The 23,711-nt window shown below is 42.3% G+C and overlaps 1 protein-coding gene across 2 annotated transcripts in view; it reads right to left on the bottom strand.

Moving 5' to 3' along the window:
• Positions 1-23,710, bottom strand: part of ldhd (lactate dehydrogenase D) — a 53,891-nt gene extending 30,181 nt beyond the window's left edge. Inside the window, exons 1-2 of one of the 2 annotated variants that reach the window (XM_080864117.1) lie at positions 23,567-23,710; positions 18,938-19,050 (exon numbers count right to left, since the gene is read on the bottom strand). In XM_080864117.1, the coding sequence (XP_080720243.1) occupies positions 18,938-19,050; positions 23,567-23,659 (206 nt within the window). In that variant the 5' untranslated portion in view covers positions 23,660-23,710. Of the gene's footprint in view, positions 1-3,465; positions 4,826-18,937; positions 19,051-23,566 lie in introns of those variants that run through there. The other variant, XM_080864118.1, reaches the window with a different exon arrangement.
• Position 23,711: the final 1 nt, after the last annotated feature.

Raw genomic sequence — 23,711 nt, 5'->3', positions numbered from 1 at the left:
TAAAAAAAAAAAAAAAATGCTATGCGTCGCCAGGTGTTTCATCGGATTCGAGGTGTTACTTCCTTTGACAGTATCACAGTATCATCTTAAAGCACTTGTTGCAGGCTGCTGAGTTTGCATATTTTGCTGTGAAGTACAGCCAGACTTTTGACCGCTTCGCCTTGGGCATTTTTAATCTGTAGCTCTGCATAAAAGAACGTACGTACCTGGCCCCACCTACTATCCTCGGAAACGTAAAATGATTGGCTAGAAGTGTATCACAGCTCAGGAAAAAAAAGCACCGAAATGTGCGCTGCTTTTCGGTCTGGTTACTACCGTTTATGTCAGAACCGGTGCCACCAGTACCCATCCCTAATCAAGACTAATGTAATCTAATAGATAATTTCTATATTGGTTAGAATTAAGATTGTTTTTATTTTTCCAGTTCATGAGGACAGTTTTCTTGGCTATGCATAGGGCAGTGAAAACCATATGGGCTATATTCTTTTCTGAAGTGACATCTAAGCTGCCCAACAAACACACTAAGGGGGAAGTTGGAATGTTACATTTCAGACACTTTGATAAGTCTTCACATATCTCGCGCCAAAACTTCTGCACTGGTGGACAGAACCAAAGAGCGTGAATGTAATTGTCTGGTGTATTGCCTTGACAGTGTGAGCAGTTGTTGGAAGATGTAAAGCCCATCTTGAACATCCGATGACCTGTATAGTGCACTCTATGTAGTATTTTGTATTGTATTAATTGCAGACTGGGATTTTTAATCAATTTAAAGGTTTTTAAGCATACCTGAGACCAGAAGTTTCAGTCTAAACTGACTGATAGATCTGCTTCCCACTTTGCAATAGGAAGGGATATTGATTCATCTAATTTAGAAAGTGTTCTGTATATTTTGGATAATAATTTGGGGGATTTAAGAGTAAGAAAATGTGCCGCACTTGGTGGTGTTTGTAATTAAACTTGACTGAGGTTAAATTTCTTTTTTACTATGGATTTAATTTGTTGATATTCTAAAAATCTTTTCTTGTTGATCCCATATTGTGCAACTAGTCTGTCAAATGGAATAAATTCTGTTCCCTCTAATATATGTTCTAAGTATTTAATTCCTTTACAACTCCATTCTGGGAAATTAATCATATTATTGTTTTGTAATATGTCAGGGTTATTCCAGATAGGTGTACGTTTGCATGGGATTAATGAAGACTCCGTTATTTTTAGAAACTCCCACCATGCTGTCAGAGAGAAGCTGATGTTGATACTTTTAAAGCATTCATGTCTTTTGATGTTTGAGCTAATAAATGGTAGGTCTGAAATCTCTAGATCCTTGCATAGTGCCTGTTCAACATCTAGCCAGGGCTCATCTAAGAAGGTATGTTTTGACCATTCTGAGATGAGCTGAAGCCTGTTGGCTAAGAAGTATTGGTGAAAATTAGGCAGATCTAATCCTCCTCCTTGGTTCTTTGTAGCGTTTTTAAGCTGATACGCGGGGGTTTATCTTTCCAAAGGAATTTGGAAATATATGAATCCAGAGATCTGAACCAAGCTTGTGATGGTTTGTTAGGGATCATCAAAAATAAGTAATTTATTTTTGGCAAGATCATCATTTTTATAGTGGCGACCCTTCCCATGAGTGATATGGGTAAAGATTTCCATCTAGTCAGATCGCCTTCTACTTTCTTTAGAAGTGGGATGTGGTTTAATTTAGTTAAGTCTGAAAGCTTAGGAGAAACATTAATACCTAAATATTTAATATTTCCGGATTGCAGTGGGGCAGAGGAAGAATTATGGAAGGAGCAGTTAATGGGGAGAACTGTAGATTTTGGCCAGTTAATTGAATAATCTGAAACTCTTGAAAACCAGTTTATTAGAGTAATTACCTCAGAGAGGTTGGTTTGTGTGCTTTGCAGAAAAAGCAACACATCATCTGCATAGAGACTGATTTTATGTTCTATGTTCTTACATTTTATGCCCTTAATTGTTGTAGCCTGTCTAAATGCTGCTGCTAGAGGTTCGATAAAAATTGCAAAAAGTGAACGGGAGAGTGGGCATCCCTGTCTGGTGCCCCTCAGGAGACAGAAACTGGAGGATGTCTGGTCATTTGTTCTGATATGAGCTGTAGGGGAGTTGTATAATATTCTTATCCAGTTTATGAAAGAGTTTCCAAAACCAAATTTGTGTAAAGTTGCGAATAAAAATTTCCAGTTAACTCTGTCAAATGCTTTTTCTGCATCTAGGGATAATATTATGGTTTCGATGTTTTTATTGTATGAGTAGTCTATTAAATTAAGTAATCTACGAGTGTTTGTTGAGGAGTGCCGACCTTTTATGAAACCAGTTTGGTCAGGATGAATTAAGAGGGGGGTTATTTTCTCTAATCTCTTTGAGAGAGCTTTGCAGATTATTTTAAGGTCTACATTTAAAAGAGAAATTGGACGATAGCTTGAGGGAAATAAAGGGTCTTTGCCTGGTTTTAGCAGGAGACTAATGTTGGCAGAATTCATATTTGGTGGTAGTCTGCCATTTTCCTCGATTTCCTGCAACATTCCGTGGAATACTGGTGCCAGAATTGTCCAGAATTCTTTGTAGAATTCTGCAGGGAAGCCGTCTGGACCTGGAGCCTTATTATTGGGCATACTTATCAGGGCTTCCTGGAGTTCACTTGGCGTCAGTGGCGAATCCAGTTCCATTGCTTGACTGTCTAGTAATTTTGGAAGAGTTACGTTGTCAAGAAACAGATCAATTTCATTTTTTAGATGGGTTTATTTGTGGTGAGTATAAAGTTTCATAGAAATCCCTAAAAATGTTGTTTATTCTTCCAGGGTCATATATTGTGTTCCCCGATAAATCTTTAGCAGCACATAGTTGTTTTTTCTTTATTTATTTTTAACTGGTTAGCTAGAAATCGACCTGATTTGTTACTGTGTTCAAAATTCTGCAAGCGAAGTCTTTGTATAAGGAATTGTTTTTTTTAATTAATAGTTTCATTTAATTCTAGTTTTGTCTTGCGTATTTTGTTCAATGTTTCCTGATCTTGGTCGCACGCGTAGGCTTCTTCTAGTGATTTGATGTTTTTTGTTTTTTTTAATTCCTGAATATTTTTGTTTTCTTCTTTCTTTTTGTGTGATGAGAAAGAAATTATTTTACCTCTCATCACAGCTTTCCCTGCTTCCCATAGAACAGAAGCAGATATTCCGGGAGTGTCATTAAAGTCTAAATATGAAGTCCATTCCTTTTTAAAATATTTAATAAAGTCTTCATCTTTAAGCAATGATGTATTAAATCTCCAGTTTTTACTTGGTGTAGTATTATTCTTGTGCATTAGTGTTAAAGATACAGGACCATGATCGCTGACAGCTATAGGATGAATCTCAGTGTCTGAAATGTCACTCAGCAGTGAGCTGCTGACCAGAAAATAATCCAGACGAGAGTAAGAGTGATGAACATGCGAGAAAAAAGTATATTCCTTACTGTTGGGGTGAAGGGAGCGCCATGCATCGCGAAGGCCAAAGTCGCTCATATACTGTTTGATTATATTTGTGGATTGCCAATTGCGCTGAGTTCCTGTTGTGTTGAGCCTATCCATTTCTTCATTTAGTCCAAGGTTGAGGTCACCGCCAAGAATGAGTGTGCATTCGAGGTGTTCAGAGAGTGCACTAAAAAATCCGTGGAAGAATGAGGGTTCATCAACATTTGGACCATATATACTTACAATACATAGTTTTTTGTTCAATATTGATAGTTTAATAATTAGAAATCTACCCTCTGGATCTATAACTGTATCGAGTACTGTAAAATTAACATTTTTATGTATTAAGATTGCTACTCCCCGTTGTCTAGAATTATAACAGGCTGCAAACACGTCAGGTGTTTTAAGTTCGTTTAAACCTGTGACAGGTCTGTGAGTTTCTTGTAATAAAACAACATCTGCCTGTAGTTTTTTAAGCTGGTTAAATATCTTTAACCTCTTTCCTCTGGTGCCAGCTCCATTTACATTCCATGTGACAAACCTCAGCATGCCCATAATTGTGTGTGTATGTCTAATGAAGTATGCTGGGTGTTTCGTTTAGACAGGTGGAGAGAATGTGGAAACATCCCTTGTTTGTAAATAGAAAGAGAGAGAGGAAAAAAAAAGTGTGGTGAGAGGCTCCATAAGTCTGACTGTGTGTGTGAATATTCACTAATATGAACAAGCGTGGCTTGTGTTATGTGTCCTGCAAGTCTGTGCGTGCTGTGAGGCTGTTGTGAATGTGCTGCCGTTGAGCGGATGTGTTTGCGTGATCGTGGTGTGAAAATATGGAGAAATAGAGGGTGTTGTTTGTAGGTGAGTGGGGAAGTGGGTGATCACAGCAGTGAAAGACAAGAGAAAGAAAGAAACCACATGAACTGTGAGCAACAACAACAAAAAAGAAACGAAACGGAAACATTCCAATTAAAGTAATGACGGAGGGTGACGGTGTTATATCTGCTATGACATCATACTGATATTACTAGGTTAAACCCATGTTAAAGGAGAAAGTGTGAATGAATAAGAAAAGAGTGTAGCGGGTTCTTATCTGGAGTGCAGTCAATATAACCACGGTGTGGTGCTGGGGTCGCGGTACAGCTGTCCATCCACGTAGAGCCGGTCCACGGCGATGACAGCACGGGAGCCTTTCTGGATGAAGCTACGTCGAACTGGGAACAGGACCTTGCGTCGTTCCAGGATCTCTTTGGGGAACTGGTCGTTCACGCTGAAGTCCGTTCCTTTCAGCTCTCTGCCGCAACTCTTCACCTGTTCCTTCTGTTTGAATTGACCGAATTTGGCCACAATAGGACGTGGTCTCCCGGTCCGCGACCTCACGCCCCCCAAGCGATGTACTCTATCTATCGTGAAGGAACCTTTTAAAAACAAGTGCGTCCATACTCACAGGTGTACACACGGGTGCTCATGTAACCCTGGTTAACATAGCTGTCAATAAATAAAAGCCTGTTAGTAAAAACAGTCATAAGAAATATATTACAGGTGATAAATAGTCAATAAATAGATCATAATGGTTAGAAAATTCATTAAAAACATCAGCAATGATATAATTCATGTTATAGGATTTCTTTTGTGTTTAAAAACATGTTAAAAGGGTGCAGAACTTGCTAATTCATGGTGTTTTATGTTAATTCAGGTAAAATGGCTAAAATATGTATTGAGACTCTTATTGTGAAAGGGCACGCTGCAGCGTGACTCCTGTGATAGCCACACCCAATCGGGTTGTTCCTTCTTTTTGATGCTGGAGAGAGAGAAATGCAGACAGTCCTTACAGAGCTGCTGCTTAAATGAGTGAAAAAATAGTAAAAACAAGCCAGAAATCTACATAAAGCCATTTTTGTACTCTGGAGAATGTATTTTTGTTTTTCCGACCTGTCCTTACCTTGGTGACGTTGTAAACATAACCGAACGGGACTTGGTGAGTTCAGAAATTTTATTTGTATTGTTGTATTTTATTTCATGCAAGAAATGTTTTGTTGTATTATATTGCTCATTTCATGCAAATGGAGAGCCAAGGTAGCAGATTTGTTGTTTTATGTTAAAAACGGTGGATTCATGCTTAACCAACACACAGGCTGTACTTCAAAGGCCTTTGACGGTGTTTCAGCACGCCATATTGGCGTCACCTCATTTACGGCTAAATAAGCTGGAAAAAACTGACTTTTACTGTTATTTAAGGGCTATCCTTGTGTTATTTTCGAATGTTTATGCACTTTATTTTGTTGCTATGGTAGGCCATTAAGGTTTGGATCGGGAAATGCTGAGCTAGAATCGGAGTTTGATCCGCTGAGCGAGAAACAAGATGGCGAGCCACCCACGGACCCATTGAACTGTACCGAGCAGGAAAAAAGGAAAACTCCCCCTGCTGGACGTTGAGCTCTTTCACTGAAAAAAACTGGTAGGAATAATCCATACACCTCTGCAAAAGAACAGCGGACTTTCAAAGCACTGGATAACCATTTGGAGTAATTCCAGGATTAATAGTTAAAGGACACAAAGAAAACTTTCTTTTGTTTCTTTGTTTGTTTGTTTGTTTAAGGGATTCATTCAGCCTTTTGCTGAATTGTTTTCAGTTTTGCATTTATTTATTTATTTTTGTAATTTATTTTGGTCAACCTTACATTTTAATGCTGTAATGGTGTTAATGGAAATGTAAATAATTTTGTTGGGTTAAAACAAAATAAGAACTGGTTGAAATTTAAAGGTGAACCTAGACCAAGATTAAATTAAATCTTGGGCCTAAAGAACTGAACTTGATTTAAAATAACACAGTGTTAACTCAAGAATAGGATAAACTTGAACTTAGAACTTGAAATAAATAAGACAGTAACCTAGGTTGAAAATAACATCCTTCTAAAGCCAAATAAAAGGTTTTGAGATAAATAGGATGAACGAACAGAACATACTGAACTAAAAAGGGGAAAGAAAATATCTTGTTTTCCTTAAATGTGTGATGTTGAATGTGTTATGTAATGTGTCTATAACTGTCTATTCTGTCTTCACAAAATAACAAGCCGGCAATTTAAACGTATTTACTGGTCTGTGGTCTTTATTACACGCTACACTCATTACTGCTCTAGTAGTCGAACCTAACTGGTCCTAGTATACTGTAACGACTCCAGAAGTGTTACACTCACACACACAAACTACACCCTTTTTGGCTCCTACCTCAAAGCACACTGTGCGCTGTCGATATTACGTGCTGCACAATAATGTTTAATATTTAGTATTTACTGTTATATTCCCATAGATCATCGTGATGTTGTTTATTGTATTGCTCTCGTTTTCTTCCGCTTGTTTTACTTTTTTCTTTCTCAACAGGTGATCCAGGTGATTGATATATGTATTTTTTTTGTCTGCTTATTTAGTAATCTTGGTTTTTTTTTTGTTTTTTTCCCCCCCCTCTTCCTTTCTTCCCTTTCCTCATTCAAGTCTGTCCCGTATCTAGCAAGTGGGGAAAAAAAACAAAAAAAACAACAAAAGATGAATCAAATAGACCATTACGGCAAGGCTGGGATGGTCAGTTTGGTAAAGTAAATCCGTTGGGCATCTTTCCTCACCTTTAGACAATAATTCTGATGGCAAAAGTACCAAACGGGACAGGCAGAAGAAGAAGAGGGGGGGGGGAAACTATACCTGTAAGTGCAGCCTCAGGTGTGACGAGGAAGTCACCTGTGCCCCTCCCACAGGAGCCGGCATTTCTACTAAAGGAGACCACAGGTCAGTCAAACAGAAAGACCTGAGTCAAATGCTGAGCACGACCTCAGCAGCTGGAATTGTTCTCCGCACAAGAAGCTGTGGATGAAGACTGAGCTTCAGGACCTTGGACTGTGGCCTGGGTCTCGACCAGTGCGTCACGCAGGGAACGCGATTTCACTCTGGCGTCTCCCTCCACAGCCTGAGCTCATAGATACAGTGGCTGACCTTCCATCGCCAATTTTTTTTCCAGCTCCACCCCTTCTTTAGTTGGAAACCTGAAAGTGCTATCATGGTCAGGTTAAGAAACAATTATATCTTGCCATGTCTCCATGGTTGCTTTCGTTCACAAGTGGTCTCTGCTGGTGTGGGCAGGCCACGAGTACTTGTTGGCACCAGTGGTCAGTATTACATCCTCTCCTCACGACTCTGCTGCAGGGCTTGTCGCAGGAACTGGTTTGCTGACAATCAACGATGGCTAGAGAAACTGCCCAAAAGGTTTACCAACCTTCTCCCTGCTTTTCTTACATACAAAAAGGCCATCTGCAAGTCTGTTACGGATGAGCTCAGGAGGACTGGCAAACCTCCAGCAGACATGGCAAACCCAATAAATGAACTCATGCACCTCAAGTACGAGCGAGCTCACCTGGCGTACCTCCATGCCACAGGATCGGTCTGGGATTCTGAGGCAGGAGCTCATGGACAGAGGACCATTGGGCAGTTCCTGAGGAAGGAAAATAAGCCACAGGAGTTCAGGTCTTATGAAGACCCACATGCCTGGTGTGGCGTCTCTGTGTCCAGCCATTACCTGACAGACTGCCTGCTCGACGAATTCCGACGTCAACATCCAGCCATATCCAAACTCCGCCCGGGCACTTTTGGCCACATCTTCAGGTCTGACCACACCAGGAAGGCGGCACGAAAAGTCACACTGGCATCTGGGGTCATGTCCAGTTATTCCATAATGAATGAAAACTGGCTGATTGTTTCGTGGGTCATGGTTCAGTCTGAGACAGAAAGGTCCTTGGAGCCCATGTACCAGGGAATGGCCAAGAGGTACAGTGATGCAGGAGTGGAAAAGGCCGGCTACCACTGGGTGGACAGGTAAAAACCGTAATCATCCTTGTCATTCAAACTGCTAATCTGTCTGGACAAACTGAGTTTTTCCTTTTTAAGATCAATTTGATGCACACATATAATATTCCATATACTTACATGTATTTGTATTTTTTACATTTAGGGATTGCTGTGCTCAATTTAAGAACCCAGACTGTATCCCTGGTGAAAATCTATCGTGGGATGCCTGGAAAACTACTCCTGCTGTTATTGCTGCGGCCACATCTGGACCAGTGGCAAACAGCTGTGCCTCTCGAACCCACTACAATAAGAACATTATTGTAAAACTGAACCTGTTCCACTGCCTGAGGCGATTTTTGCGAGATTGCACCTCTGAGCATCATCCTCTGTTCAGCACTTTCTGCCAGCTTCTCTCTGCTGCATTCTCAGTGGTTGATCAGGCAGACCTGAAAAGGCTCCATGCTTATAAGTTCTGTGGCATCCATCCTGCTAATCCCACAAAGCAACACATACGGGAGCACTGCAGGATCCAAATACCACAACCCACTGAACTGCTGAACAGAGTGGAAAAGATCCTGAACCATTTTCACCTGGCCACAGACCCCAACAACCTCCCACTCTTCAAGCCAACCATGCTGAAGGCGTGGCGCGTTCAGAGAGTCCACATTTTGCGTGGCTGCCTCAGTGACCCTGAGCTCTCAGAGGGTGTAATGTTTAGGTACGGTGGGACTCTTCAGCTTAACCATGTCCCTGGTGAAGGTGCCAAGGTCCCCATCTGGATTCCTGTCCGAGGCACTTCACAGCAGGAGGGTTATCATTTCCACCAGGCCCAGTGGATTACCGGGACTCACGTATCCACTGAACTATTCCAGGCCCAGGGCATGACAGGGGTGGCACGATGGAACTACCAAAGACTGGTGGACCGTAAGCAGCCAGATGTCATTCTCCCTTCTGTTTTTGATCCAGCTCTAGTGGTGGAGTTGAATGCAGCCTCCAGGAGAGTGACCCTGCACTTCACCTCTCTGACAGAGACACTGGTGAGCGATTTGGGCTTGAATACAGAGAGCCAGGCTGCCATCCAGTCACTCTGAACTGGGACAAACACAAAACCTTGAGAAAAGATGAACCGGCTGCCCTTCAGCCCCCATCCTCGGTTCCAAAACCTGTGGCTGCCCAACTTCAGGTTCCAGCAGCGGGACCCTCCTCCAGCATGGCACCGCTAGGTGTGGCATCCTGCGCACCAGCACCACTTGTCACCCACCCTTTCTCTGGTGCACTTTTAAAGCAGGAGTTAGCATCAGAAGACACCCAGTAACCTACAACAGTCATGGGTAAGTTAACATAATGGTATTGTCAAAGAATTCCGTGTCATTACTACTACTATTATTATTATTATTATTATTATTATTATTATTATTATTATTATTAGTTCATTACATGATATATGAGTAACTATTACTATTGTTTCCCAGAAATCTCTAAAGCTCTACCTCTGCCGATGCGGGCCTCACCAAGGAGTGCTCACACTGGACCTATAAAGACAGGTGGACAGGTTTTTGTGCTGGACCACACACGCTGGACACGACCCATGAAAGAGGCAATAGATGATCTGTTGCTAAAGTACCATGGGAAGAAGGACATCCTGAAGCTTGTGGATCAAGATTATGCAGACATGGTCCATCGCTCTGCTACAGATCCCAACAGCTTGCTGCATCCCACATCCAAGGTGCACGTATCCCGGTATGTGAAGCACTTGGCTAAACTTCTCAACACCAATTCATCTTTGAACATAAGCCCAGAAAAACTTCTGGAGACTCAGCAGCTGGGGCACTCTTTAACTGAAGGCAGTGAAACAACTAGTGTCCCTGTAGTCACCATAAAGCCTGCCGTCTTTAACCCGCCTCCTCCTGCCCTGTCTACACCACTGACACAAGTCTCAATAGAGAAGATTGTGGAGGGCATCTTGGAAAGGCAGCAGCAGCCTGAGGGGAAAAAGGCAGACAAAGACTTGTCTTGCCTGTGGACAGCCCAAGTCTCAATATGAGACAGATGGATCCACCGTCCATTATTTTTACCAGAGAGGGCCTGTGCGCTATTCCTATTGTTCCAACAAGGTGCATCAAAGTTATGCTACTGAGGGAATCTGTAACCCTAAAATGCCCTTTGAAGAATTTGCTCAGACAGAATTTTTCCAGAGGGAACCGGATGCTACCAAGAAGAGGGAGAAGAGAAGGATGGAGGAAAAGCAGATTCAGCCACAGGGACCTGAAACAGGGACCAAATAGTCCACACATTCATACGGGCTTCGCTGGAGTGGCAGGAAAAATATTTGCTGCCCTTTGAAAGTGTACTCTATACAGAGACAAAGGCGTGGACAAGGAAATGAACTGGAAGGAGTTTCAGGAGTCTGCTTTCTATGAGGCAGAGAGACTTAGATGGATGGAAGGAAAAAAAACTAATGAGGAAGAAACAGTTGATATTGTATATAAGACAGTTTTGTTCTAGTTGTGAGTGTCTGCCTGTGTCCTTTCCAGTCAAAACAAAAAATAAATTTGCGGGTTGAATAAAAGTAACTTTAAGACAAAATTTGCCAGGGGTATGGATAATTACAGGCTTAACTGTGTATATATTGTTATATTGTGTGTGTGTGTGTGTGTGTGTGTGTGTAAAAAGAGGAAAGAAAAACAGGTGCTGCATTGGCCGGGAATCGAACCCGGGCCTCCCGCGTGGCAGGCGAGAATTCTACCACTGAACCACCAATGCACGCTGCAGCACCCTTTGCACAGAAGACAGAGGACGGTCCCACAGGCCAGTAGCACATTTAGGATTGTTGGCTACAACACTTCACTATGAGCTGCGTGAGAGTGCGTCAGCTACTATGTTGTCAGTATCTTTCTTACGCTTAATCACAAGATTATAATCCTGTGCCAGCAGTGCCCAGTGCATCAGTCGTTGGTTATCATTGTACATTCGGTGAATGTATCAACATCGAGCTTGAAAGGTTGAGAGAATCAGGAGCCGCTAAGACAGGGGCGCTGCAGTGGAAGGAATTTGCTGACTCGAACGCATGCTGGAACTGCATGCTGTGTTACATAACTGCACCACATCTGCTTTCATTGCTGGCCAAAAGAAATGTTCCAATATGCGGTCATATGTCTTGTAACACCCAAATGACCGGACTATGAATGTTCATGTGCTAACCGTAGCACCTGCTGGTGAAAATTGGAAACACTATCTGCTGAACTGTACTTGTCTCCTGACATTGGACTCCACCTGTGTATCAACAAACCGTCAGAAACCAAACATGTTTGCTACTTACCCCCCTTTGTACCATCATCTTCAGGCGCAGCGGTAAGACATTTGGCTAATGATGGGTAAGTGGAGGGATTCTCAGATTCAGTAGCTGGCTCAACCACACTTTGCGCCTGTTCTTAGGCACCATTAGCCACTTTATCAACAATACTTCAGGGCTAACAATACCAATAAAAGAGAGACATGTAACACACACTCCAAAGGAAGGAGGAAACATATACCCTTGGGGCTAAACAATGAATAACAATACCATGGAACCTCTCCTCAGTCCTACCTACCCTCGAATGCTAGCCTACCTAGCTTCTGGAGTGTACCAGGCTCGAGGCAACTTTAAAGGCGAACCTTCAGTGCTCAAAGCACTGAAAAGCCTACCCCCGACAGGGACCTAATCCCCACCCGGGATTACTCCGAAAATAAAAAAGGCAAAATAAAGAACGAGTGTCTGAAGGAAGAGATTACACTCAGCTAGACACTCACCTGCGCTAACTGGGGAGAGAGTTCCAAATACACCAGAGTTAAGCAAGCAACCCGAGAACAACATACAGACACCAAAACTCATACAAAGCTGTTTCAATTCCTTTCACTGAGATCCCGGACGAACCCCCACATTGTTACGTCCCCACAAATAAGGTCTCAGCAAAGACGTGGGAAACAGTAACAAATAGAACCGGGAAAGAATGAGAAGGGAGCCAAACAGAGCAGTATGGCAAATATTACGTTTTTATTACAAACAATCCTAACACAAAGAGATGGCAACACTGCTTTATCAATAAGATAAAAAAAAGAAAAAAGGTCACAACTAAGTCTTATGTGTCTAAAGGAGGATGAACAAACAAACAACAAAGAAAAATGCACTTCTGGAGCCCACAGGCCCACCCTAACCATTACTAGCAACACACACCTTACTGCTGCTGAGGCCCACAAGCCCACGCTACCAATGTAGCAACCTCCCCACTGCTTTCACAACTCCAAACTGCAGCAAGGACAACCACACCATAGGACCTCTTCATTCAATAGAAAGCAGTGCAAAGATGAAGAGAAAAAAACCCCAAAACCACACAGTTCTTCCCCAACCCTATATAACATCTGAGAGTTAATTGCTGACTGGGTCCTGGTGCCAAATGAGGGAGTGAGCAGCAGCTCCGTCGTGGAGAGAGGGCAGAGAGAAAAAGAGACAGAGAGGGGTGGAGCTAGAGAGGAGGAGGGGGAGAGAGAGAGCAACACCACACCCACACACTCCCACAGTCTCACAGGATGTAACACCAGCCTACTTGGAGTTACTGGGTTGAATTTAAAAAGGATTGCTTGCTGTAGGAATTTCTGCAGTGGCCAGGAATCGAACCCGGGCCTCTGCATGGGAGGCTGGGATTGTTTAGCTCAACAGGTCTAAACAGTTTCCCATTCATTCTCTATGGTAGTGCTAAACTACGGATTTAATATATTATTCACCACTGTGACCCTTCCGGCGCTGTTGCGAGTTTGAGACCTGGCAGTTTTAAACAATTTCCACTTTTAAATTTCAGGAAAAAAGACAAGTTATGCACCACTTGCAACAGATCTCAGCGATCCTTGTTCATTCGTCAAAGGTAATAAACGTTGTTTAAAATAAGAGTAAACCAATAGATTAAAAATTGCAGGTGTATTTTAAAGGTAAGAGAAGTGTTCACTGTGATTTAATTTACTTGATTAGTGTAAGAAAACGTCCATCACTTGGTTAAAGACGGTTACATTTTATCAGCTGTGATAAAAAGGCATGGTAAATTATGAACTATTCTGTCTTGACGTATGCTCAATCATCCCGGAAAGTAAATTCCAAAAAGTTGATTCTGTACATCTGGACGTAGTGTTTTCAGTGGGAGAAACGTTTCGTAACTCATCCAAATGACTTCTTTAGTCTCAGCTGGATGCAGGTTTCCTCAAACTTCTGAACAGTACATTTGCACACAGACTGAAACTAGTCCACTAAATAAACAATGGGCTGTGAGGCCAGTTTCATTATCATTAATATGCAAATTTTCATGACCATTGATGATTGTATGTCAAGATTCACAAGAAAGTTGTATTCTACTCAGGGAAAATCGGTGGCGTTCCACAAGGAGCCACTTCGATACCTTCTCCAGGACCCATCGGATGAAGATACAAGAATTAAAAATTAGCTTCAGGACAAGTCTGCACCTGTGAAGCAGGACCTAGTGTGCTGATCTCAACAGCTTGCTGCACCCACATCCAAGCTACACATATCCCGTTATGTGAAACACTTGGCTAAGCTTCTAAACACTTCTTTGAACACAAGCCCAGAAAAACTTCTGCAGACTCAGCAACTGTGGCACTCTTTAACTGAAGGGAGTGAGACAACCAGTGTTCCTGTGGTCACCATGGAGCCAGCTTACTTAAACCCACCTCCTCCTGCCCTGTCTACACCTCTGACACAAGACTCAATAGAGAAGATTGTGGAACGCATCTTAGAGAATCAACAGCAGGAGCAACCTGAGGAAGGAAGGCAGAAAGATTTGTCTTGCCTGTGGACAGCCCAAGTCCCAGTATGAGACAGGTGGATCTTCCATCCACTATTTTTTTTTACCATCGAGGGCCTGTGCCGTATTTCTATTGTTCAAAGAAGATACATCAAAGTTATGCTGCTGAGGGAATCAGTAACCCTAAAATGCCCTTTGAAGAATTTGTTCAGACAGAATTTTTCCAGAGGGAACCGGACGCTACCTCTGCAGATTCAGCCACAGGGACCAAATAGTCCACACATTCATACGGGCTTCCCTGAAGTGGCAGGAAAACTATATTTGCTGCCCTTTGAAAGTGTACTCTATACAGAGACAAAGGCGTGGACAAAGAAATGACCTGGAAGGAGTTTCAGGAGTCTGCTTTCTATGAGACAGAGAGACTTAGATGGATGGAAGGAAAAAAAACTAATGAGGAAGAAACAGTTGATATTGTATATAAGACAGTTTTGTTCTAGTTGTGAGTGTCTGCCTGTGTCCTTTCCAGTCAAAACAAAAAATAAATTTGCGGGTTGAATAAAAGTAACTTTGTAAGACAAAATTTGCCAGGGGTATGGATAATTACAGACTTAACTGTGTATATATTGTTATATAGTGTGTGTGTGTGTGAAAAAAAAGTAGGTGTTGCATTGGCCGGGAATCGAACCCGGGCCTCCCGCGTGGCAGGCGAGAATTCTACCACTGAACCACCAATGCACCCTTTGCACAGAAGACAGAGGACGGTCCCACAGGCCAGTAGCACATTTAGGATTGTTGGCTACAAAACACTTCACTGTGAGCTGCATGAGAGTGCGTCAGCTACTATGTTGTCAGTATCTTTCTTATGCTTAATCACAAGATTATAATCCTGTGCCAGCAGTGCCCAGTCGTTGGTTATCATTGTACATTCGGTGAAGAAAAACGACAGGATTGTGGTCTGTGAGTACAGTTACCAGAGAGGAGCTGGAGCCAACATGCACTGCAAAATGCTGCAGGGCGAGAAGCAGAGCTCATGCTTCCTTCTCTACAGTAGAATAGTTCTGCTGATGGCATTTCAACTTGATATAGAAAAAACAAGACAGGATGACACACGCACGCCTCATCATCCTGCAATAACACAACATCAGCTCCAGTGGCACTAGCATCAACATCTAGCTTGAAAGGTTGAGAGAATCAGGAGCCGCTAAGACAGGGGCGCTGCAGTGGAAGGAATTTGCTCACTCGAATGCATGCTGGCACTCTACAGACCATTCCAATTGTACCTTTGGGCTACATAACCTGGTTAAAAGAACCACATTGGCAGAGAAGTTTTTACAGAAACACCGGTAATATCATACCGAGGAACTGCTTTAGCTCCTGCCTGGTGGTCGGAGTCGGATAGTTCAAGACTGCGACAATCTTTGCCTCCACCGGGTGGACCTGTCCAAAACCAACCTGCTTACCTAGGTACGTTACTGTTGCCTTGCCAAACTCTTATTTTTTTAATGTGAACACCTGTCACCTTCTTCACTATAAAATAGGGGCCCAAGAGCAGAAGCAGGGACGGACAGACCTGTCCCCAGGCTGAAATTGCCTTTTTAGTGCTTTACTATCAAACCATTTCTTTGTGTTAACCTGGGACACACAGAGAGCCTCTTTTGCTAACAACATAGCACGTTGCCTTCGATCCCTACACATCTTCACAAAACTCAGCAATAGGGCTGGGCCACATTATACCGTTCACGGTAATACTGGCATAACGTTAGGCAACGATAAGAAAATGAAATATCGCAATAGAATATGGGTAAAATGCGCAGTGCCTTTGTTTTTATACGCTCATACGCACATGGCAGAAAAAGTATGGCGGCGATGGACAATGAAATGGACAAAAGCGCATCTTTGAATGAAACGGGTGAAGCAGAATTGGTCAGTAAAAATGGTGCAACTTCGGTGGTGTGGAAGTGGTTTGGTTTTCGTCCATCCGATACCCACCAAAGCACAATTTTTTCGTGGAACATGCAAGCGGGCCGTCGTGGCGAAGAGAGGAAACACTACAAACCTATTTCATCATTTGAAGCAGAAGCACTTGGAGTACAAAAAAGCTGTTAAGGCCCGGGTTCGATTCCCGGCCAATGCAGTCTAATTTTCTATAGTTGCACACGTCTCATGACACAAAGAAAAGAAGAAGAAAATTAGACTGCATTGGCCGGGAATCGAACCCGGCCTCTGCCTTTGTAAATGGAGGGACTGTAACTGCGTGTGTATGTAAGCGTGTAAAACCTGCAGATAGTCATATTAACAGTATTTTGTCTCTATCTGCTATTCTGCAATTCATCTCATGTAAACAATAACGTGGCGCACAGCGTGACGTGAAAAAAGGCACATACCTTTGACATTGCTTGACGAACTCTGTTTTTAAAAAATCTCGTTTACATGTGGACGAAACAGCTGCGTTTTCAAAAATACCCGTGTAGGTGTGGACGTAGCGTAAAAGAGTTTGTAGTTTATTTTCTTACTACCTGTAATTTACTGCAGATTACTTGTATTTGCTTAATTGTTTGCTAAATGTTTGAGGTGTGAAATTAACCGCAATGTAGGGCTGCTCAATTAATCGAATTTTAATCACGATTACGATCTGGGCTTTCAACGATCATTAAAAATGACTGAGCCGATTATTAGCCCCTCCCTCATTTATCCGCGACACCTTAAAGGCCGGTCCGTGAAAATATTGTCGGGCATAAACCGGTCCGTGGCGCAAAAAAGGTTGGAGACCGCTGATTAAGAGGACCCGAGGGAAGCTCGGAAAGCTAAGCAGAAGTTATTTGGAGAGTGACTGCCATTGGTTGAAAAGAGAGTTTAAAAAAAAAAACTTCAGTGGTGTTGCACACTATTTTATATTATTTTTTTAAAGTCATTGTTAACCCTTTAAAGCCGGTCAGAGCAGCACGCTCCGTTTTGCGTAACTATTGTTAAATCCCTGTAGAACCTGAACCGTGTAAGCTAGCGCAATAATTTGTTTTGCATATGAAACCGGAGGAGTTGTACTTACATCTGATGCCATCAGCTTGTCCTCGGTCACGGTTTCGTTCCACATATAGCTTTGCAAAAATTGCATAAAAAGCGCTTGCAGGAACAAAAACATAATATTCCAGAAACATGCTTTGCCGTTCCTATCAGCTGTTCGTAACACTTCCCACAGTGAAATGATGCACATGCTGTTTTCTTTGCAAATTTGCATCATAGGATTGTTTTTTGTTTTTCCTGCAGTATATAAAAATTGCTGTATCTCCAAAATAAAACTATGAAGACACTCAAAATAAATTTCCTGTTGTTGTAAACTATTTTTTGCAACTTTATTGTATTTAAAGTTTTGAGGGATAAACCTCTTAAATTTCTCCAAGTAGAAATATATGTAAACAAAACAAAAGCGATTTTCAATTTTTTTTGTAGTTTATTGCACTTTTTTGCAATTTATGTAATTACTATGGACTTAATGCATACATATTATTAAAATATGAGCTATAACAGTTGTATTGATGTATAGCAACTTGAAATGCTCCCACAAATGGCACTACAGCATGTAAAAAAATAATATAAGCTCTGGTGGACTTGGTTCTATAGTAGGTCTTAAAGGGTTAAATAAATATCGTCAAATAATCGTGATCTCAATTTCAGTGAAAATAATCGTGATTATCATTTTTGCCATAATCGAGCAGCCCTACCGCAATGGATCAAAATATAGGTGTGTGTGGTTGGAGGATGTGTTTGTGCGTGGGGGGCGCGAACATTTTTCTTGTAAAACAAAGGGGGGCCCAGCAAAAAACGTTTGGGAACCACTGTGTTAATATAACACAAGCTTTGTCCCAATCAGAACTCGAACCCACACTCAGACAGTTACATGTAAGTAATCAGGTGATTTTTCACTGGCTAAAAATGTGCGATTGGATCGACTGGTGCTGTTTGATTTGCGGTTTGAGCAGGAAGTCGAGGAGCCCATTTATGTGAAAATGTAAATGACCATTTCTGAATGGAGGAGGGGTTCTAAGAGTACATCGTTCACCATCTTATAATGCTGTGATTGGAGCCATTGTTCAACTCCCTGTGAATGGTACTATAGCCATTGATCAATGATCATGATAATTTGCATATTAATGATTATGACACTGACCTGCTGGCCCATTGTTGGTCAATGGTGCTAGCATGGGTGATCCACTGAAAACAGAAAGTTATGATTCTATAACAGATTTACACATATATAATAAAAAAGGGAAGAAAAATTAGTGTTGCATTGGCCGGGAATCGAACCCGGGCCTCCCGCGTGGCAGGCGAGAATTCTACCACTGAACCACCAATGCTTGCTGCAGAAACTTCTCCACTGAAAACACATGATGGCCCCACAGGCCACTAGCACATTTAGCATTGTTTTCAGGCCCATGTGTGACGAGCAAGGGTGGATCTGACTGTGAAACTAAAATTGGCCAACTACACAGTCAGCAACTTAAGCACACAAGAAAGATGGTGGCCCCTCTGCTTGTCTCTAAATCAGTACAGATCAATGTTTGATTGTCTGCCAATGACAAAAAGTTTAGTTTAAAAAACAAAAGAGTAAACACCACAGTCCCATTCCTCAATGAAAGTAACAGTTCCACGGCAACAAGAACAACAACAAAAACTCTCTCAATACATGTTTGAGAGAAAGGTATGAAAACGACAAAACACTCTGATACTGAGTAAAAGACACAGAAACAAGAAAAAAAGTTAAAGTCTGGAGAAAAACACAAGAAATATGGCAGCTCCTCTGCTTATCTGTAAATCAGTATAGGTCAATGTTTGATTTTTTGTGTGTGAGATGGGAGATGCTGACCTGTGTACAGACTCATCTTTGCCATGTTGTTCTCTAACAGCTTCGCCCAATGAGACGCCGTCCTCGCCACATATAGACCTAAATGCAGAGAGCACGCTGTCTCCAACACCACTCTGTGCAGACACATAAATGAATACAGAGTTACACACAATACAATACCAAAAGCATCCACTACTTGTTATAATGATAGCCTGATAATATGTACCGTATTTCCCGGACTACAAAGCGCACCTGAATATTAGCCGCACAAGCTAAAATCAGGGGAAAATCCTGTTTTGTACATACATTAGCCGCACCTGACTAAAAGCCGCAGGTGTTTCAATGTTGACTTATCATATGTAAGAGAATATGCACAAAGGGAATTGTCAGGAAAGAGATGGCTGTTTGGAGACACACCCCTTTTATTAATATTTTGAAAAACAAGTTATGGGTACATATTTGCACATGTAGTACATAACAGTAACCTACAGCACACCAGAAAAATAGATTCGGACTACCTTTTAGGCTCAGGTGCAGTGACACGGCTTTAACAAGAAGAAAAGTCAGTCATTCACCATCTTTCTCTTCTTCCTGCGCTCTAAAACCACCAAAGTCCTCTTCTCCAATGTCGGAAACGACCAGGCTCAGGATGGCTTCGTCATCCACTCTCCGCTTCTCTCCTTCGTTGTCACTTTCAAAACCAAAGAAATCCTCGTTGTCAGTGTCAGAGTCGAACACCCTCAGAAGGGCCGTGGCGGTGTCCTCCTCTCCATCATGCAGCAGTCCAGCCCTTCAAAATCCGTTGGTGATCGTGGATGTTTTCGCACTTTTCCACGCTGTCAGAATCCACCGGTGGAGTTGAGCATAACTTGCTTTTCGCAAGTTTATCGCCGCTCGTCATCCACGCCTCCCGCTGAATGCGTAGCGCTACTTTGAAGTTTGTTTTTCGCGCTACTTCGTACGGCACTACGTTGCCTGGCGGACGGACATGTGACTAACATACCACTCTTGAACCCCGATCCTTCCGCCAGGCAAAGTAGTGCCGTACAACAGCGGAACAAACAAAACAAATCGTCTTACGATATCACAAAAATCATGGAAAATCCATAGAAAAGCCGCACCTGACTAAAAGCCGCAGGGTTCAAAGCTTGTGCAAAAAGTAGCGGCTTATAGCCCGACAATTACGGTAATAATACAAATGAAATACCCTGTATTTATTTCTGACTTGACCTCTGTAGATTTTTTCTGCTAAATTACTGGAATCGGTCACTTGTTTTGAGTCACACTGGATAACAAAAATTGTCTGTATTTTAATTCTTGGGCATATCGTGTTTTAGAAAAAAGGATATCCATGGTATGCTTATGGTCATTAGCCAATGAGTGAGCCATTTCACAGAAAGACCCACCCATTGTTGTTTTGTCTAGTTTTTTTTTTTAAAAACAAGACAGCAGAAATGCTTCAGTAATCAATGGATGACAATGTGGTAGCTACGTCTTTTATACTGTCTATATTAGGGATGTGTGCGACTAGTCAACAAACCCATCATTGATCTCACTAGTTGGCACCAGATGTAATAGTAATAGATGTAACTGCTGCTCCTACACATCGAAAGGAGTCAGCAGGTGTTGAACCTGACTGATCTAAGGTGCCCACCAGAGGACAGTGTGGCAAACAAGTGGTGGGTAGGGTGCAAGGGGTCACCTGTGATGGCCCTGGTTTTCCTGAGACTGAAGGAGCTGGCAATGGAAACAGAGAAACCATTGCTAACTGCATATTTCCTCAACCTTAAAAACAATATATTTGCATAATGACTGAAACTAGCACCACTGACAAACAATGGGCTTAGGCACCCTTCTCGATTCAGAGATGGTCTTCCCCTTTTTATGTAAATGGCCTACTTGACTTCCTGCTGAGAGGGGCTCAGTGGGGAGGGACTCTAGCAGCAAGGAGATGCTCCCCATCTGTTGACAACCAAGAGGTGCCCCTTAAGTTCTGTTCAGGTTGTCGGTCCCAGAAGGCACTGCACACAAAAATTTTTTTTTTACTGTCTGCGGTTTTATCACTCTGTCAGGATGTGTTAGATGTACAGGTGACCACATCAGGTGTTCCCACTGTATTTCATTGTTGTGCCCCAATAAGCGTGTCTCCAACAAGCTGTATGATTGTACATGTTCCCATGTTACAATCAATAAAACAAGCACATTCTCAAATAGAGCTGTTCGATATAACGATATATATCGGATGACGATATAAAAACGTCTATCGTTTCATTTTACGCTATCGTTTGTTTCGTGATGTCGCAAAATAAACTAAACTGTTCACGGCGATATTTTTCATCATTTTGATGGTCACTGTAGTGGCTATATTAATTTCTTAAAGTTCTCTCTTTCTCTTATATTTAATATAACCACACGGACGGACAAGTGCCTGTTTTTATGTGTTGTCGTTAACAACAACGACGGTAAAACCATCGCGCCATGTGTCCGCTTGTTTATTTTCCACATAAACCTTTCAGAATAAAGCTCAAGATCCTGTTGAGACTGTTCAAAATAAACTGAATCATGTGAAAGAGAACGCAGACTGTTTACGGATGAGAAGCAAAAAGGAGCCGTCAGGTGCTAAAAAATAAACCTTAGACTCAAACGTTAGAACAGGCTTTTCCCCGCAGCACACTGTGTAATAAATACTCACAAAGAAAACAACGGCCGTTACAACTTATGTCTAAAAATGTATCGTTTCATGCATCGGTTAAAACACTCGACTCCAGGTACACGACGCCAAGCTGGAAACATTTCACGCAGGTCGAGCTGCCCGAGATTCACAGAATTTACAGAAAATGTTACATTTTTGTGACTTATATCGTTATCGGACGATAGATGTCTTATATCGGGATATGGGATTTTGGTCATATCGCACAGCCCTATTCTCAAATAACTGCAAACTGTCTGTGGGCTCATTTTGAGCCAAGTTCAGGAAGATGTTACCTCTCAAGCGAACACACTGGGGGCGGGGACTCACCTACAGTTCTGCAGATGAGCCAGCTGTACAGCATCTCTCAAAGTTTGATTGCTGGCTAACAGATAAGTAGAATTTAAGGTGTGCTGTCCACAAGACAGTTAAAGAATTTATAGCCCGTCTGAATGCCTACACATAAATAATAGAGAGGGGGATGAAAAGTAAGCCTTGCATTGGCCGGGAATCGAACCCGGGCCTCCCGCGTGGCAGGCGAGAATTCTACCACTGAACCACCAATGCTTGACACTGTGGCCTTTGAACAGAAAACAGATCATGGCCCCACAGCCAATTTCTGTGCCACAAAGAGCAAGCAAATGCAAAAGTGACTTTAACCTGTATTCTATCCAAAGTTCACCACACTAGCTTTCAGTCCTATATAGTAAGTACAGAAGCAGTTTTAAACGTAGATATTCATAGCTGCGCTAAATACCCACACACGGAAGAAAAGAACTAGCCTTGCATTGGCCGGGAATCGAACCCGGGCCTCCCGCGTGGCAGGCGAGAATTCTACCACTGAACCACCAATGCTTGCTGATATGACTTTTGCACAGGAAATGGAGGGCTTTCTGGGTCAGTCGGCATGTACTAAGCATTATGCTTTTTGAAATTTCCAGTGCCTTTAACACCATCAGGCTAATCCTACTGGGTGATAAGATGACACCATATTTCTTTCAGAAAAAGAAATATGGTGTCATATATTTTAAAGTTGCTATAGTTGCACACCTCTCATGACACAAAGAAAAGAAAATTAAGTGTTGCATTGGCCGGGAATCGAACCCGGGCCTCCCGCGTGGCAGGCGAGAATTCTACCACTGAACCACCAATGCGCACACTAAGGATTTTTGCACAACAGAATAAGAACCGATTGCCGCCCCCTTCCGCAATTCTTACACTATTTCAACACAGTAGACGGTAGAGATCAATGTTACATTTCCAGCAAACAGGAAAAACGGTGCATTCTACAATAGGCTTAGAGAATTTATACCTTTTATGAACGCATCCAAATACTTATTCATATTTATTTGATTCGAGAAAGTAGACGCATAATTTTTATGTCGCCTCTGACAAAGAAAAAGGAAGGTTGCATTGGCCGGGAATCGAACCCGGGCCTCCCGCGTGGCAGGCGAGAATTCTACCACTGAACCACCAATGCGCACATAGACAAGAATAATCAAGAATCAAGAAAAATTCTGTGACACATTCCAAGGGTTGAATTGCTTGTTTTTCTGGACTCAATATTTCGTCTAAATAGCTCAGAAGGGTGTGACAATTTCATATTTCATTTCGGGAAAAAATACGGGTCGCCGTATTTTGCAATTTAAGGTTCGCTTGTAGTGTATGCTAACATATAAAAAGCCTTCGCAAAGACCTTTAGTGCCGCCTAAACTTTTACAGGTTTCGCTGACTCAAGTTTAATGCGCAGAGATAATAATTAGCATTTGTACACGGTGGTATTGGGCCTCGTGCTTTATTAACCCTTTTAATTAATGCTTATTCATAATTAGCCTTGTTAATTAATGCTTTGCTAGCAGGTTGTACCGTGCACGCAGGTAAGACATGCTGTGCACGTGACTTCGTGCACAACACGCATTGAAGTTAAACGACCAACATGAAGGACGTTAAATAACACTCACCGCAGCGGTGGCTGCAGATTTAATGTGGCGACAATGCAGGAGGCAGCGCCGAGGAGACGGCAGCACCCGCCCTCTAGTCAGCCCGAGGAGCATTGTTTGCAAATGTCACCGACAGGTCACCGACGGCGAAACACAAACGCAGACT

The sequence above is a fragment of the Rhamphochromis sp. 'chilingali' genome, assembly GCF_963969265.1.
Source record: "Rhamphochromis sp. 'chilingali' genome assembly, chromosome: 2".
Classification (NCBI taxonomy): domain Eukaryota; kingdom Metazoa; phylum Chordata; class Actinopteri; order Cichliformes; family Cichlidae; genus Rhamphochromis; species Rhamphochromis sp. 'chilingali'.
The sequence above is the reverse complement of the archived record's forward strand: the minus strand, read 5'-3'. Positions and strand labels throughout refer to the sequence as shown.